Source organism: Fulmarus glacialis, unplaced genomic scaffold (assembly GCF_000690835.1).
Source record: "Fulmarus glacialis isolate BGI_N327 unplaced genomic scaffold, ASM69083v1 scaffold5560, whole genome shotgun sequence".
NCBI lineage: Eukaryota > Metazoa > Chordata > Aves > Procellariiformes > Procellariidae > Fulmarus > Fulmarus glacialis.
Window position 1 is genome coordinate 44,510 of NW_009186997.1, and position 16,170 is coordinate 60,679.

Genomic DNA, 16,170 nt, shown 5'->3' on the forward strand with positions numbered 1-16,170 from the left:
CTTATTGGCTCAACACAAGATGGAATGTGCTTATTAAATGCTACAATACGGAAATGTTAGTATTTCAACCCATCTTCTCTCCTTCTGGCGGACCAGTTGTTCTTCTTGTCATCCAGGAACCTGTTTTCTTATTTTTCCTATGTAAACTCTCATTTACGTGGACAAGTAGCCTCAAAATACCGTATCTATCCTCAATTTTACTTCTACAACATTTTATTTTAGAAAGTTAATTTTCTTTTTTTGTAATTCAATCTCCTCCTAAGGACAATCTCTGTAGTGCTTATATCATACTCACACTGAATTTCAAATATCTAAATATTTTTTCTACATCAATTTTATTTAAAAGAAGAAATGCCTACTCTTGGGAAGGTTCCTAGAATTGTTTTGAGTCCAATATCTGATGTGTATGATAGAGTAACACCCAACTTTAGATTTTACTTTATTTGCTTCAAGAATTCAAGGTATGTCTGGAAATCAGAAGAAATTAAGGATAGGTGGATTAGATTTTTTTTAAACGGTATTATCTATCTCAATACCTCTTTTACTTTTTCGGGTTGGTAACTCTTTACTTGAAATGAAAATTATCATCTCTCATTTACGTTTCCCATAAAAATAAGAGTAAAAATGGGTATCTATGATATAATGATAACAAGCACATACTCATTGTGTTTTCTGTGTCAATCTGCTGAAAATTCATTCTTGAAAGACAAAGATGTAAAAGGAGTAAGAAAAGAACCTGTTCTCTGCTTTAGGTTGTAAAATCATTCTAGTGTCTTGACAGCCGGACCACCAGGGTGGTGACCCCAGGGTCTGCAAAATGCTGGTTATGGAAAGTGTACGAACTTCAGTAGAGGTAGGGCCATGATACAAGAATGACTTGATAATCTCTGGTCTGTGGTATGCTAAAGGTAACTAAAGCAGCCCCTTAAAATTTGTGAATCTCTTAAGAAGAAATCTAAATAATACAAGGAGCACCTTATTTTTTTTCCAGGCTTGCTAATCTTGTAAGCAACTCCAAGCAAGCAAAAGATTCATCTGAAGTGCAGAAGATTGCCCATGGTGGGCCACATGCTATGCTAAAATCCTCATCTTAGATCTAGTCTACTCTGGATACACTAATTTTACATCTGAAATTTTTCTACACACTTATAAAGCGGGGTTGTCTACAGGTATAAAAGGCATAATACACTCCCATGACTAAATCCATGCCTGGAATAAATCATATGGTTTAACTGAACTCGGTCTCTACCAATTTTTATCAAATGATGATCCAGTCCAGAAGTACATAGAAACACTGAAAACCTTACACTCACATCTGTAATACTCTTCTATCTGTTTAGAGTGGAAATAAACGTAGTTATGGAAATAAAAACAGCAACAGAGAGAGAATCATCCATGCTTCTTCTTTCAAATATGTCTTTTTTTATAAATAGTTCTAGACAATGGTTTTATTTTGCTAAAATTAAGTACTTCTTTATTTTGCAGAAAAGAACCATACTTGTACCATTCTTTACAAAATATTTAATCAGTAAAGTAAAAACATAAATGTAAATAATGTCATTTTTTTAAAAAATGCATACAAGAATATATCGGTGACTATACTGACAAAATATTCCCAGTATTTGAACTTTGACCTGTGAAAGAAACTGAGTATTTGTACAGACTTGTAGGGACAGCAAAGGCGCCTGTAAGAGATGCATGCAGAAGAAGGAAATTGCTGTTGGTTCACTTTTTTAAACTGCAGTTATTAGTCATCAAAGCATGTTACTTATCAACGCATGTTCTCCTTGTCTTATGTACCCAAATGTTACTTCCACAATGAAATAATGATTTTTCTAAATATTACAAGATTTTATTATTGTGCTTACATGTTCATTCCAGGCATCCCCGGGCCACCTAAAGCATTCAGTGGGGGTCTCATTGCACCTCCATAGTTCTGCAATGATAACCAAGGGTCAGACTACCACAAAACAAAAAAACAAAACCAAAGAGGAGGGGGAAAGAAAGGACAGCAGGTTAATGATATCCCTACATAACTGCTGACTGGATAGGCCAATGTAATTAATTCTTTCAGGAGTTTCCATTGTTGACTTAAAAAAATAATATTGTTAACCCCAAGGAGAAAGAATTACAAACAATAGAAATAGACTAAGAATACTTAAAATGTCAATTGTTTCAGGAGGAATTATTTACATATATAGAGGTCAAGTCAACGGCCAGCAAGTGGCAGGTTTTATAATGTATTCAACTTTTATACCAAGGGAGCTCATTCAAAATCAGAAACCTGGACTTAGATTCTAAGATTTCTACATCCTGGAATTTAAACAGAATTATTTTTATTTAGATTTTGTTAGGATATCACTAAATGCTTGTATAAAATTACACCATATGATACCACTTTTATAACACACAGAATAACCATTACATTTCTCTTTTAATCAGTCCATTCTAATAAGTCTATGGTAACTAATACGGAAAGTATTTAATATGTTAATGAATGTCATAGCTATGCCAACAAATGAGTTGCCCACTGCCTATAAAATATGAGTTTATGCTCTGATATTATGACAAAAGTTTAACTGTACTATTTACATGAAAAACTGAATTATACCTATTTTTGTTCAGAGGAATACAAGCAGAACAGTCTATCTCACCTCATAGTCATAATGCACTCCCTAATCTGTGTTAATCCTGCTACATTTTTCTGGTATTTCAAAAGAATGGATAATAGTAAATTCTCTAAAATGAACAGCTGTGCATTTTGGAAGGAGGGGGGAACAAAGAAGCAATTTACTTTAAAAAAATTTAGATCATTGTTGCAGTCTATTTTCCAATAATAAAATTAACACACTCCATGTATAGTTTACTACAAACTGCATAAACTATATGACTCAGGCTTATGGGTGTTCTCTATATTGGTCTGATTCACAAAACCATGTAAACGTGAAGTCATGAATACATGGTAGAAATCCAGCAGTGTGGGTCTGCTGCTGTTTATACCTTGACTGATATGACGTATCAGTTATCTAGAACTGATCTAGAACTGACCTATAACTAGGAGAGCAGGTTCTGTTGCTGCAAACAAAAACCCCAAACTTAAAATTTCCTTCATTGTTAACAATCCTGAAAACGTCCCATCAATTGGTTTGCAAGAATACAACCAGAGGCTGCAGGTGTTCTCTTCCAGACCCACAGTGCCATCTGAAGATAGTATTATCCAGAGCTGCTGGTCATCAATCACTACTCTTTCCTGCCTCCTTGTGTGCAGCTGGTAGACCAACTGGTGTGCATGCTCAGGCAAAAGTCAGCCAGATAAACTCAAACCTCCTGTTTAACCTAGGTTATTGTAGATGATTTTGTCAGAACTGCAGGGCAGTAACTGGTGGATAGTCAAAGCAGCTGGGCACAGTAACATCCCCAGTTGGCACTACTGGATCTGGAAGAGAACACAGTCTGACTGTAACAAAACAGCAGTTCCGTATCTGTTTTAGTTCCATCTCGATGTGGAGGGCTGAGCCATTCTCTCTATTCTCTCCTCCTGGTATCTCCCCTCTTTATTTTAATGCAGGAATCATTTGTGTGGACCAGGTTAAAGATCCCTATGGAATCCTGCAGGACTGGAATAATTCTGATCAAATGTACTTCTAACTCTAATTACCGCTAATTCTAATCAAATGTACTCCTTCGTCCCAAAATAAGAGTGTTTTCATTAAGGCTACCAATACACACGTTCCTTCAGCTGCAGCTATGCTCTCTAGAGAAGTTAGTGCCCTAATTTGCTCCTTACAGCTTTTTACTCCAAGTCACCATCACCACTGTTTATCTGGTAGTTGAGTTGTTCATAAAAGTGCTCCCTAATGTCAGGTGCCCAAAATAAGCCAGCTTAGCCAAAACTTTTTTCTTAAAGATGACCCAATTCTTTTTCACTAGAAAGCATTAGGGAGCATGTGGGAGGCTCACCAGCAGATATGAAGGATAGGGAGAAGTAGTGGTCACAGATTGGAGGTAGTACCCCATTCATCTAGCATAACTACAGCTTGAAAAAAGCCTGAACCTAATTCTTTAGAGCTTTTCACAGATTCAAGCATTTACAACCATCCACTGCTTTTTGCTTCATATTATTTCATTTGAAACAGTCTAGAATCATAAAATACAAAACTGAGGTAAATTTTCTGTAAGTTTTTAAGCATATGCATGCTATACTGGACATAAGCATTTCTGCATCAGCACATTAAGTGTTTTGCAAGTTGACTGCCTGTGTGGCAAGGTAGCAGGGCCTCCCACTACGGGCACACCTAAGTCAACTTTACAGGACTGCAGCAAGAGAATGTTAAAAGTATGTGTGAAAGATTCATCAAATTTGATTTTAAAACTGCATTCTGAGAAGATCCTAAATGCCAGATACAAAGATAGATGATGATCCATTTATAGAAAAGATTCATTTGAGAACTTAAATTTTGTGTAGATTAGCTACACAAAATTTTGTGCAGATTACTGTGGCCAGCAGGAGTAGGGAGGTGATCGTGCCCCTGTACTCGGCCCTGGTGAGGCCGCACCTCAAACACTGTGTTCAGTTTTGGGCCCCTCACTGCAAGAAGGACATTGAGGTGCTGGAGCGTGTCCAGAGAAGGGCAACGAAGCTGGTGAAGGGTCTGGAGAACAAGTCTTACGAGGAGCGGCTGAGGGAACTGGGACTGTTTAGCCTGGAGCAGAGGAGGCTGAGGGGAGACCTCATCGCGCTCTACAACTACCTGAAATGAGGTTTTCGAGAGGTGGGTGTTGGTCCCTTCTCCCAAGTAACTAGCGATAGGGTGAGAGGAAATGGCCTCAAGTTGTGCCAGGGGAGGGTTAGATTGGATATTAGGAAAAATTTCTTCACCAAAAGGGTTGTCAAGCATTGGAACAGGCTGGCCAGGGGAGGGGTTGAGTCACCATCCCTGGAGGTATTTAAAAGACATGTAGATGTGGCGCTTAGGGACATGGTTTAATGGTGGACTTGGCAGTGCCAGGTTAACGGTTGGACTTGATGATCTTAAAGGTCTTTTCCAACCTAAACGATTCTATGATTCTGTGAACTTATGTTTTCCCCATTTTAAGAGGATGTTCAGTACAAGAAAGAAGAACCTTACAAAAACACTGGATTTTAACAGACAGCAAAAATTATCCTTATAAAAACTGGCAGATTTGCCTGCTGTGTGACTAATGGTGCTGCATAAAGTACCAGCTCAATCTCATATGGCAGCATTGCAAAGCTTCTCTTTCTACCTCCAAAAGGCAAGTGGTAAATATACTTCAATGCTACAGAAAAAATGACAAATGTATTTAATAACGGTTTGTTGGTCACGCAGAGATACTGCGTAGGACTGCACAACTGGTTTCTACAAGAAGACCCAAAATCGTAAAGACAATTATTAACAGATTTGAAAGGCAAAGCTATTTAATCCTTGAAAATTCAGTTGCTATTCCAAGGAACAAAGAAGTCACTAGAGAGATTATCTGAAGTGGGGAAGTAAAAATGCAAAGTGTGGGCACAACAAGCACGCTGTAATACAGAAATACTGGCAACACTGGTATGAAACACCACCACCTAAATTTTCTCTCAGTGAGAGCGGTGACAAAATACAGAATAATCTTTTGGATTCATATTTCAGGTATGCATCAGAATTAATTTGTTTTCTACCTTAGTTTACTGTTGAAATATAACGCTAACAAATATCCACTCATATTTTCACACTTTTGAAGAAAAAGCCTATGAACAATTATGCTCCAGGTCAGCACCACGGAGAAGGCTGATTCTTGCAATCCAAGGTTGCTTTGCTCCTTGAAAACAGAGCTAGAGAGATGCTTGTAATTGACAAGGGGGAGGAATGGCAGCATGAACTTCTCATTTTACATCAAAATCCCTCTAGCACTCACCAAAAATCTAGACCAATAGTGGATGAAAGAAAAACTTTACAGAATTTTGGGGGGTATTTTTGGTACAAAGAGTTCACCTAAGTCAGAAGTATTAATCCTTTCCTCCTAAACAGCATAATGAATTAGATAGAGAGGATGAGGAAACACCCACTTGATCCTTGGTCTCCTTTACAGATGTCAACCTTTGATTACAACATACACTGGTTGTAGGACAAATATAACCTTTCTGAAATAAGCAACTTAAGGGATTCCCTCTTTTAATTTCAAATCTTAGTTAAAATGACTCATGTTTTCATTTTAGACTTTTTACAGCTGCAACTCAGAATTAATTTCTGTAAAACAGAGTTTATTTTAAAATGGGGTTAGAAGAACAAGTCCTGGCCATCTTCAAGCTATGGAAAGCCAGAGTAATATAGAATGAGTATAGGCCTATCAATAAAAATGGGTATCTATCTGTGGAAGGTACCTGTGGTCCTAACGGAACCATTCCTCTTGGAGGAGTCATTCTCTGCATTGGCCCACCCATGTTTGGATGCCCTGCAAATAAAATTATGTAACTTAAAAAACTACAATACACAAGCACCTTCTAAAACAACTTTAACAAGTCATTCCTTTTTGATTAACAAAAAACTTAAAAAGCTGCAGTAAGCTTTGAAACACAGAAAGAAAAACACAAGTTTGAGAACACAGTACTATTGAATGGTCCAAATAATTATTTCATTCACCTTGCTGCCGTGTTGGGTCCATCCCGCTAGGCAATAATGGCTGACTTCCTGGGACACCTCCAAGTGCCTGCAGGCATAGAAACCGTATGTTAAAAGCATATAATGCTTTGAAATTTATGTTAAAGACATAATTCAGATATTTTGTTTTTAATTCCTGGATGTTTCTTCTGAGTCAAGAGTAACATGGAAGAGTTAATTTTCCTAAATGCCCTAACTAAACGTCCCAAATGCCTAACTTATAAACTGAAAGTCCCGAATGTCCTACAACCCTGACTGTACATGGGCATGGGCAAACTCTCGGACTTCTGTGGAATTATGTATAAATAATCTCCAAAATATAATTGCCTAATTTGCTTCCTCCCTCCCCGTACTTCCTTCACTTTAGCTTACCTACTATTTAACCTCCAAACACTGCCTTTTTCTTGGGTACGTGGCAATTTATCCAAAGCTTATATTGCTACAGTTTTCCCTTTTAACCATTATTTTAACATTTCCTTTCAGAGATCAGGGTGCGGATACCAATATTCTCTGAGAGTGGGACGTAACTGAGCCAACCGCACAGCATTCACAGGGTGCAGTTAATTAGGGCTGTGATGTGGGGGACATTTTAGCTTCCACTCTGCCTTACTCTTGAAGGGCATCAATGCCAAGATAAGCTTATTATGCATCTATGGGAGATAACAACAGTCACAAAACTTGCTCCTAAATATTGCCTTCAAGCATGAAGGTACATTGTGTTGTTACTTCACCTCTGGTGCAAATCAAACGCATTGCTTTTATGTCCTCGCATTTTGGTCTGCCCTTTGGGTTATAGTACCTGAATTAGGTTTAAGGCTAATTTCTACAGTGTCTTAACTATAGTTTAGTCAACTAGAAAAATGAATTTTTATGAATGGATCTTTGTTGCTGATCCACTAGGTGCTATTTAGCATTTCAAAACAACACCACATTTTCAATAAAAATGTATCCAGAATGAGTAAATCTGCTATTACGAAAGTAATCTATGCAGGCAATACAAATATTGCTTACTGTGGGAATGGGTAAGTTACTCTTGACCTGGAAATAATGTAGTAGTCTTGGATACATACAAAGGGGAACCGATCTGCAAGTATTATACAGTTTGTTTCCACAAGAGGTAGGAAATTCAAAATTAAGATGCACGTTACTACCTCAAAGGTAATACAGTCGAAAGGTACTGCACGGCAAGATTAATGGAATAAACAAATAATCTGAGACAACATCATTTAAATCAGAGTTTTACATGTACTTCAGTGGCTTGAAATCTGGACGATACATAAGAAGAACACATGAAGTGCATGGAGAAGTGTCAAATACTAGCAAAGCAGGAACTGGTCACTTCTGCCAGAGATGGCAGGTGACATGCAAGGACACGGAGGCATTTGCTGCTGTGAGTTCCACGTGACCGAAGACTTAACTCACGCAATCATTACACTGCAGATCATTATGTGAAGGACTGTGCTTCCTTTCTAACACATCATACCACTTTTCAAGAAAAACAAGTGCACCTGCATAGCACCATGCATTGCGAACAGCAAATACCCTTATAGGGCTTGATCTGGTAGGACGTGATCGAGTACTGAAGCAACTTGGAGGCACTCGTGTGGCACTTGGTAGGTACTAACTTTCCTTGCTACAACGCCTAGAACTAGCTCAAATAACCCTTACAGAGCACTGGACTGTGCTGTGCATGCATGCTCTTGCCTAAGAAACACAAGGCATCCCCTACTGCAAGTCATTAAGGAATAGAGTTAGAGTTACAGTGGAAATTTTAACTCTGATTTTTACTGACTTCCGTCTAATCAAAATTTCAGCCTTAAAGCTGCACTACAATAGTTTATTACTTCCACACACTGTCCAGCTATACTGTAACTTAAATAATGGCAGTGTTGTTAAAAGCAGTAATTCATGAATGTGGCATAATGCAAATGAATTGCAAGAGCTGTAATTCATTGAGATTATGTGATTATGTTACAGCTCTGAACTGAAAATATCACAACGTGCAGACAAAAACACTTCTGAAACGAAAACTGCAGGTTGGCAGCGCTTTCACAGCACTTACCACATTCAGTTTCTACCTGCCAGTATTTACAGTGTTCAGAAATATAGAACAAGAAACAAAGGAATATGTGAAACCCAAACACTGGTGTATCTTGGCTAAGATATTACTGAAAGGTGCAAAATGCAGGAAGATATTTTGTACTGAGTTACAGTACATCTGTAGCAAATATATAACTAAAGTGCTAATGACATTGCACTCTTATGTTGTCCCTCGATGATCTCTTCAGCAAGGTTAATTAAGTCACCCATTTCCCTTGTGAGAAAGTAGCTAAGGTACAGGTAACTTAACCTGCTTCCAAACATTACCACGTTTGATGTAGAGGAAATCTGAAGAAGTCTTGCCACTTGATACATCCAGCTCACTAAAATTTAAACTTCATACTCTCTGGCAATATTGTGCTAGTGCAAAAGACACATTTGTTGACATTGTGTTATACAGATACAAAACATAGCCAGAACTGAGGTTGTGGCATAGAAGTCTCCTCATCAAGCTGTGACAACAAGAAAGGCAGTCTTGGAAGTCTAAGTTGGACCAAAACACCCGTTCCATCTATCCTATCAACCTTTCCCAATACTGTAAATGACCCAGTTTTTCTTTCAGAGCTCCACTGATATTTTTCTGTCTGCTTATCTTTAACTTTTCATCTGCTGACAAACACTTTCTCCTCCTCTATCTGCACTATGGAGAACTTAAAAATACCAATGCTATCTGCTTCCAGAACCATCTTTTCACAGATGGGCCAATAAAGGTCTCTGCTGATGAACAGCAGCTCATAACTCATTCTTCTTACACTGGCATGCATATCTTTTGATGGGAGATGAGAGAAAACTGGGTATTCGATGCTTTTATAAAGTCCTCAGAGTGTCTGTAAGAGCCATAGAGCACTTTATGATATCTGTTTCTCACCAATAATCTCCATATTTACTATGAAATAAATATACTTCATCTAGCCAACAAAGAATACGAGGAGTGACGCATTTTACACAGAATTAAGTAAAAAAATTCTCAGAGCTAACTGCTTGATGTGGTTAGGAAACCTTAGAGCGTGTAACAGTTATGGGGACATTCTGCCTCCGTCTCAGAGCAGGCAGCGCTGGCTGGCTGAGGGTAATGCAGCACCACACAAGGCAACTATATCCTCCCTCTGCAAACAGGCTTAACACACAATGAATTTTGAGGTGTAGACACTAATTAAGCATAGGAAAGTTAGCTGGGAGTGGTATGGCCACACCTTATCAAAACAACTATTTAAAGGTCAGACAAAACGGGGTGAAGAGGGACTGAGTCAGTTTTGTTGCCAACAAGACAACATTTCCTGTTCCTACCACTGCACCACCACCCTGGACCACAATAGTGCATCAGTGATAAAATCTTACCTGATTGGGTATTCTTAAAGGTGGCCTTGGACCTCCAGGGTACCGAGGGGACATGAAAGGCTATGAAAAAAAAGAAATACTGCTAAATAATTCAACTTAGCTTGTAAATACTGCATTGAGTCATTGGGCATATGTCTTGTGCCATGCTCACACCTCAAGCATCCAGCTTAAATACTTCCACAGAGCATTCAGTATATTATTCCACAATGTTTAGCAGAACTAAATAAATTTAGAGATTCTTAGTGAATGCATCTATCAAGAGATATTATTTAAAACTTTGTTACAGCAATTGAGAATGCAGAATATAAACAATTTACTGCATTAACAGTGAAGAATAATAAACCATTTAGATCATATAATCACACATCTATACTTTCCACTGGAGAAGGGGGAAAGATAGGAACCCTGGAAGAGAAAACAAAAATATTCTTGGGAGAGTCAAGAGGTAAGTAACAGCATAATTCACAAATACTTTCCATTCACTTTTTCATAATAATACAGTAAAATGTAATACAAGATCTAACCTGTGAGGGCACAGATTTCAAGTTTATGTTGTAAATATTTAGAACTTTGGTGGTTCCATTAACCATATTAATTCAATGCTGCACTCCTCCCATCCCTCCATATTTAACTCCATGCTCACACAGTAGATCTCCTTTCTCAAAACCAAATTTATACCCAAATCTGTCATACCATCCTGCACCTTGTGAGGTTCTAGTGGCTCTTGGCTAATACTATACTACTTCATAGACCACAAACAAGGTCAGTCCCTTATGATAAAGAAATGGTAGTACCAGTAAATACATTTAACATCTCTATTTACTCCATCCCAAAGTGTGACAATAATCTAGAAATCTAAAAAGCTGGTAGATTAGTGGCAAGTGTGAGACCTACAGGAAAAAGGCACAAACATCTGACTAAACAGATGATGAAGAGGATCATTTTGGCAAGCATATGTACCTATAACTCCAGAAGAAAATGAAGAGCTAAAAGCATGCTTTGACTGTGCACAGAGGGACAGAAAAGACTGATTCTTCATATTGTGAAAGAGGAGCTCACTTCTGTTCATGACACTGCCACTGGAGACAAGGGAGAGATAAAGGGAAGGAGTCTGCTGGGACATCCCAGGGGCAATCTCTGATGACAAATGAGCTGCTGCACATTTAAACCGGCTCTTTGGGGTCTCTTCAAAAACAAACAGATATACCTACACAGGCATCATCTAGTCAGCTGTAGCTAAGGACCACTGGCAGGTCACTAAAACTCTATGATCAACATCACTGTTTTACAAATGAATGGCAATTTCAGCTCCATCAGCAGCACTGCATTATAAACTGAAATCGCCAATGAGTGAGCGATCGCCAATGCTAGTAATGCATGTATTAATAGTAGCAATAGCTAGCAAAAGAATTATAAGTATTTTACCAATAATTAGTAATGGAATTTTTCCTATGATATTGCACAAAAAAATTTAACGGAACCTTTCACAGAATCAGATGAAAGCTGAAATAATGTAACCTATATAAACACGCATTCAAAATAGGTACTAGAAAGCAATTTAAAATACAGAGGGTTTACAAATGGGGGAAGAAAGTTCAATGACAATTGTGAAAAGATTACTTTAATAAAAAAGGCATTTGAAATTATGTGCTATAGAAGAGGGAGGCTTCTTCATGCCCTCTCTCTGACGGTGAGATTATCTGATAAGAAAGAAAGAAAAAAGGGTTGTGCATGTAGTGAAGGCTGTAAACATGCAGGCCCTTGTAAAACAGTAAAAGTGCGAGGAAATTAGAATTTCCACAATTTCCATAAAGGTCAACCAAGTGCATTGAATGGAGTGCAGCACACTCTAGTGAGTATCTTGGATTTGGCTTATCTCATTCAGCAAATGAAACCTTAACTTTACTTACAGTTGTACAGCTCATAAAAGGGAAATCAGCAGTGTCTCTCAAGTCAACTATATCTTAATGCAGAATCACACTACTAATATTAGTATATAATAGTGCGTTATTGGCAGAACATCTGCTCCTTTCAAGCAGGATGGAAACCTGCTTGTCCCCCCTCTTCCCAGTGTGTCCACCTTTCTATGCAGTTTATAAAAATACCTAAAAACTTATTTTGTGCATAGAATTGAAATTTTATTTAAAAAGCTGAAACAAATACCCCACTGCATTAAGGAGAGAAAGAGGCTTACTCATATAAAGTCACAATGTCATTTTTCAAAATACGACTTGCATTGTTTCTAATGCCTGACAATTGGAGTCCATATTTTTTGGTTTCCTGTGCCCTGGAAGTCAGTGGCTGCTTCAGATTTTTGAGAAGGTCTGGATCTAGGTAGGTCGCAAGTCTACTTAATAAAAGCCTCACAGAGTAAGTCTAGGATTCTTCTCTGAAATTATATATTAAGTCATGAATTTTTTTTTCTGAGGCATTGTTTCCTAAGCAGGCATCAAAGCAGACTTTAATTTGAGAGCCAGTGCATCTATTCTTAACTGACTTGTTAGTTCATTGCATGGAATAACTACAGGAGCCTCTTTGATACACCTCTGTCTTACAAGAAGGTTTATATACTGTAAATATTTACGTATCTAAGTATTCCCGTTAAGCATATTAGTGGAATTGTTTAAACCTCTTCCTATTCTTCAAGCAACTGAACCCAAGTGGAACTGCAACGAATGACTTCATCTAGTAAAGTTCAAATAGTTCTTATGGTTCTTGATGATCCATGGATACAATCACCGCACAGTTCTGTAGGCAGGAAAATATATAAACAACTGGGAAGTACAACTAATGTTTGATGAACATAAGTATCAGTAAAGGTCCATATAGCATTGCAGAATGATGTTCAAGGACAATTCTAAAAAATTTTATGCTGTTTTGGACCGAGATTTAGTACTTAAGTTTACCACAAAAATTCTGCCATTAAAAAGAAAAACTTAAATATTCTCCTTTTTTGTGCCAGTTACTAAACTTCTCCCTCTCCATCACCAGTGTCATGTTTGTCCACAGAAAGTTCTACTGAGATGTATCAAGACAACAGAGAAATTCTGTCAAACGTTTTAATGAAAATAAATTAAACATGAACAGCTTTTCACTACGCTCGGAGCATTTTTTTCAAGCCTCACACAGACACACACATGATTAAGCACCAGGCATTCTGCAAGACATGAACTCAAGCAGTAGGCACTTTTTGTTACGTGTTGTTTCACTACATCCTTTGTAATTAATAAGAACAGCTGACATTTAGTTTCCGATCTAGTTTTACTTCATTGTTAAGAGTTGTTGAAATGACTATGGCTTAGGGAGGAAACACTATGGACTTATATTTGTTACAACTAGTAGCTCTCTTTTCTTGACTTCTTGGAAACTTTTTCTCCCTCTTCTCTTGATGATATTGCAGCGCATACATCACAAAAAGTAATGGGTTCAAAATATGGGCACTAAATTAAAAGTGATGACAGATTTTGAATTGGTCGTTGTAGCACTTGTCTTCTGAAGACAAAAAATAAACTCTTCGCATGTTGAAGACTTGGACATTTCTGCCTGCTATCTCAGCCTTGTGCCAATTCAAAATTCAGCATCTTGATAGTCGAAAACCTTTAACGGATCCCCACATTAAATTCTCAACAAGACAGGCTCCTTATTTGTCTCAGAGTTCAGCGGGGTGGACTGGGCAGGTGCCATGTCAATGAATCAAATAATACTTCCTTGCTTACCCCATGTAGCAGGGAGGGAGAGGGCTGTTAGCAATGCACAGAGTACAAGAGCACTTCTTCCACCTAAGGATTACAGACACATGACTATTCAAAAAATAGTCAGGGTAAACCAGAAAGAAATAATTAAGCTGGAAAGATATGCCAAAAGATAGGTAACGTGATTTAATAATGCAGCAATACCTTTAGCTATCGGGTAGAAAAAAGACAGAGGGGCAAAAGATATTATCTCCTGGAGACCTCTCTGTGCAAAAGGATGTAGGATACTCTTCAAATAATGTATCTGGCGCTTCAGGGCCAGATCTTGCTTAAGATGTTGCAAAGCCTGTCTAAGGGAAACCAATCTCTCAAAGCTGATCTGACTGAGGAAGAAGGGTATTATCAGAGTGGCTCCATCCCACAGTAAGTTCCAGGTCCTGAAATGGCTCTCAAAGGTTTCCAGTCACTACTGCAGCCTTCAAGTCCCTCTAATCCGCAACAGGGACATTACACTGACTATGAGGAGGTGCTATTGTGCACTACCCTAAGCCACCATTAATTTCTCAAATGGAGTTCAGGAACTGTCACATACACTGATGTATTAAGAAAAGCAAAAAAAAAACCCACAAACCCCAAACCCCAAACAAATAACCAAACCAAACCAAAAAAAAAAAAAAAAAAGAAAAAGAAAAAAGAAAAGACCATTAAAAAACCAAAATAACATGCAAGAATGTCATATCTAAGCCACAACTGAGATGGAGATGCTAGCAGTGTTTGAAAACATGTGTCACACAAGTTGCAGCAATAGCAGAAGATTCTGGTAACTGTTTTGGAGAATAGCGAACTAAACACATCTGTGAACACCAGTATATTGTAAATACTGCCTTCAGGTAGAAAATTCAGTAATTTGGTATCACGAAAAGCATCTTGAAGGCTGCTGTCATGCAACTGAGACCAAAGGAACATAAGCAGAAGCTTCTACTGAACTGGGTGAAAAAGAAGCCAGAGAGGAAAAACCTTTTGCATAGTCAACGCAGAATATACGTATTTATCAACTTAAAGTGAAAAAAACCCCACCTAAAAGGAGAAAAGTACTAAAAAAAGAAAAGAATATTAAACAAATACTAGAAGAAGAGAGACTACACAAAATAAAATCAAGATGTGAAATGTTAAATTTAGTAAGCTCTTACTTATAGCATCCTATCATGTCAAATTGTTAAAAATACTTCAAGTAAAGTTCGAGAACTTGAATGATGATGCCACATGTCCTAGTACTTTTTGTTATCTTCCTGCTAAAGAAAGAATCCAACTGAGTACAGGGAGAGTAAAGGGTATGTTATAAACTGTGTATTTAATATCATTTTGTGAGTTGTGTGTGCATGTGTTCATGCACAATGTAAAAATCTTGTAAACACTATTTTTCTTGATCCTTGGGAACACAAGGGGACAAGCAGATAATAAGTTTCTCGGTAGGGAAGTCTTTGAAAAAGCAACATTGAAGCACAGTAGTCTCACTGCCCACATTTTGGTTACAGGATTCAGGAAAAATGATTTCACAAAAAATATCCACCAGGAAGCTGATGACATAAAGGCATAGAAGCTGGCACGTTTCTCTACCAGTTGTGTAATTCTTGCTCTGTCTTTTTTAGTTGCTTCGGTCACTCTAGAATATGATGTAGTTTAGTTTTTTTATACCTAATACTGGTGGAATAAAAGAATTTAAAAGATGGTGTTCTACTAAGTATGATAGATTGCAATAGATCTATTTTTCTTTAAATTCACTTTCCTTCCAAAAGCTGGGAATATAATTTAATTGCTTCCAAATATGGGGGGTTTGTTTGCATTGACATTTTAATCCTTTTTTTATTCATACCGTTACATTTATTGACCACATTTTGTCCCACAGAAGTTGCAAAATTTACAATAATTCACAGTCAAGTAACTAATCCTGAATTTTGCTTACATTTCAATTTCTATTGAGACTGAATTCCTAATGAGATTGAATTTACCGCAAATATCCGTATCTGTTCCAATACATACATATTACATGATACCCTATGACTTGTTATACTGGAAAGCACAATCTCATGTAACAAGCGCACACACACACACACCAGGAAAACAAATAAATGTAGTTCAAAAAGAATTACTGCAGTTATTGGGCATGAGTAATGGAGAGGTTGCACACATCTGCTAACTGTAAAAATACCAAGAACCAAAATGCCAGCGAACAAAGCTCGGGCTGAGGAGAATAAAATGGTATTAATATTGCTTGCACAGGAGCAATGAAAAATGGCATGAAAAACCCCACCTTTCTCAGTCAGGCTCGCTTAAAATAACATTCAAGATTGACATCTTGCCAGCTAGGTGTACTAAAAGTT

The 16,170-nt window shown here is 37.6% G+C and overlaps 1 protein-coding gene across 1 annotated transcript in view; it reads right to left on the reverse strand.

Moving 5' to 3' along the window:
- The window catches only part of SSBP2 (single-stranded DNA binding protein 2), a 58,129-nt gene that overhangs the window by 27,862 nt on the left and 14,097 nt on the right, over positions 1–16,170 (reverse strand). Inside the window, exons 3-6 of the mRNA XM_009573397.1 lie at positions 10,098–10,157; positions 6,642–6,708; positions 6,383–6,453; positions 1,869–1,936 (exon numbers count right to left, since the gene is read on the reverse strand). Coding sequence (XP_009571692.1) covers positions 1,869–1,936; positions 6,383–6,453; positions 6,642–6,708; positions 10,098–10,157 — 266 coding nt within the window. The remainder of the gene's footprint in view (positions 1–1,868; positions 1,937–6,382; positions 6,454–6,641; positions 6,709–10,097; positions 10,158–16,170) is intronic.